The following is a 2500-nucleotide window of genomic DNA, read 5'->3' as shown; positions in this document are numbered from 1 at the left end:
GGTCCTAAACTATGGAGTGGTCATCCATTTTATGTGAGATCTGCTGCCTGCTTGGACATTTTTAAAACCCGATTGAAATCTTACTTATATATACTGGCATTCCCTGGGTGATGCATTCTTTTAGCGGCATTTAGTTCAGTTCAGAAGTGAGGATTTGTATTTGTGCTTCAGTGTGAGTTCACTCTATAGTATAGTTTTAATTGTGTTTTTTAGTTTTGGTGGATTTTATTCTGTTTTATTATCCATATTTATGGTTTAATTTGCTTATTTTTATCCTAAACATTCTCATTTTACTACTTTGCTAAATTTCTTTCACTTTTATTGCCTTTATGTGTTCTATATGCTTTGTATATTTTTAGACTTTAATCTCTTACTCTTTTCTTTTATTCTTGTTTATTTGCATTCTCAATTGATTCACCTCCACTGAAAAGCACGTTTGTACTTGACTTGACCTGACTATTGATTAGAGTGTTGCCTATTGATTGTGTATCGACTATTGATTAGAGTGTTGCCCGGACACTTAAGTGGAGTGCTTGAGATAACCTTGAGACTCAGAGTGGAGAGATAATGTATGTATGCATCCTGCTGCAGGCTCTTTCTTGGCCCGACTCCATCCCTGTCCATTTCACATACTCTCAATGTCTACACTTCACCATAGCGCGGATGGATCACCCTGAGTCTATTCTACCCAGTATGAATAGCGCTCGCACAAGGCTTAACAGCTGCTGATGAGTCATTCGGTCGGGGATTGTTGGGGGAATGTTTTCGCGGAGAACAGTGAGATGAAACACTCAGTTCAGACGAGGGTCAGAATTCATAATCTGTTTCGAGAGACAAAAATAAAATGTACCAAATAAAAGAAAATGGCTTCGTTGTTTGCAAGTTGAAAGAGCTGGGTTTTGTCGAGCTCCAATTTTTTTCGCTTATGTTGAAAGTCTGCTCCTGTAACCAGAAAGTTAGCAGTGGACGATTAGCAGTAGGCTAGATGAAGTTCAGAGTAGTTTCGAGACATTGTCCATCACAGAACCCAAGGTTAAGCTTTTACTTCAGCCCAAAATCTGAGCAAAACTAAGATTCAGGTCGGAAAAGATGCTATTGTATTATTCACAGGTTGAGTGAAGTGTTGCCATTGATACATGTGTTTGTTATACGTGTGCTTGCTCAGTAGCTAGCGACCTTAACCGGCTGCATTTTCAAAAGCGTTCCTATGACCACCTTTAAATGATGTTACAGCTTCTTAGTCTCAGTGTCTTAGTTACGATGGCTGTGATTTAACACTGCTTTTGCGAAACTGACCCTACCGTCTTCGCTCTGCTCCTGTGTGTGTTGTCTAGGTTTGTGTGGGAGAAGGACGGCTCGGTCATTAACGCCCAGTCCATCCCCCGCATGCGTCTGGAGGCTGATGGGACACTGCACATTTCCCAGACGTGGTCGGGGGACATCGGCACCTACACCTGCAGGGTCACCTCCGTGGGGGGCAACGACTCTCACAGCGCACACCTGAGAGTCAGGTATGGAACATCTTCCTGTACAGTATACAGTATATATATATATATATATATATATATATATATATATATATATATATACAGTATATATATATATATATATAACTAGAGTATCTATCTATCTATCTATCTGTCTATCTAACTACATTATCTATCTATCTATCTATCTAACTACAGTATCTATCTATCTATCAGTCAGTCAGTGTGTCAATCAATCAATCAATCAATCAATCAAATAATCTGTACCTCAATTATTTCCGTTTCTCTGTGTCTATGTTACACATACTGAATTTACCGTCAATCTCTGCAATCTCTCATCTAACCCTTCTATTTATTTCCTGTCAGCTGTTTTTACTCTTCCACTGTCTGTTTATCTGTGTACTTCTCCTTGTTCTTCCTCTGTGTCTGCGGCTGACTACCTTTCTCTCCGTCTGTCTGTCTGTCCTCCTGCACGTCTCCGTCTCTGCCAAATCTCCTTCACCCACCACCACCGCCACCACCCTCTCTCTCTCTCTCTCTCTCTCTCTCTCTATCGCTCTCTCTCTCTCCGTCTCCATCTGTCTATCTGAATCATTGAAATGTGTTTTGCTCACACCTATTTCCACTCACTGTTCCCCCTATCCATCAGTAGCACTTTTAGCTTCCTCTGTGCCACCACATAGATTTATTTCCACAGCCCTCCATCAATCTCTATCTCTCGCTCTCTTCCTCTCTTCCTCTCTCTATCCCTCTCTTTCTCTCTCTCTCTCTCTCTCTCTCTCTCCCTTTCGCTCTCATCACTCATCTGTGCCTCTTCAAATCCCCCTCTCCCTTTGTTTCATTCTTGTCCTACTTGCTGTAGTTTCTTTGCCTTTTTTCCTTTCATGCCCGAACCCTCACAGTCTTTCATTGCAGTTTCACTTTTCAAAATTGGAATCTTTCTCGTCATGACAACGATTATTGTGTTGCCAAAGCCTGTGTACACATAGGAACAGACTCATAGACAATAAGAA

At 41.0% G+C, this 2500-nt stretch overlaps 1 protein-coding gene across 1 annotated transcript in view; it reads left to right on the top strand.

The window, feature by feature from the left end:
* Positions 1–2500, top strand: part of sdk2b (sidekick cell adhesion molecule 2b) — a 364250-nt gene that overhangs the window by 304158 nt on the left and 57592 nt on the right. The window contains 1 exon segment of the mRNA XM_042703378.1: positions 1335–1511. Coding sequence (XP_042559312.1) covers positions 1335–1511 — 177 coding nt within the window.

This window comes from Clupea harengus, chromosome 23 (genome assembly GCF_900700415.2).
Source record: "Clupea harengus chromosome 23, Ch_v2.0.2, whole genome shotgun sequence".
Taxonomy (NCBI): Eukaryota; Metazoa; Chordata; class Actinopteri; order Clupeiformes; family Clupeidae; genus Clupea; species Clupea harengus.
The sequence above is the reverse complement of the archived record's forward strand: the minus strand, read 5'-3'. Positions and strand labels throughout refer to the sequence as shown.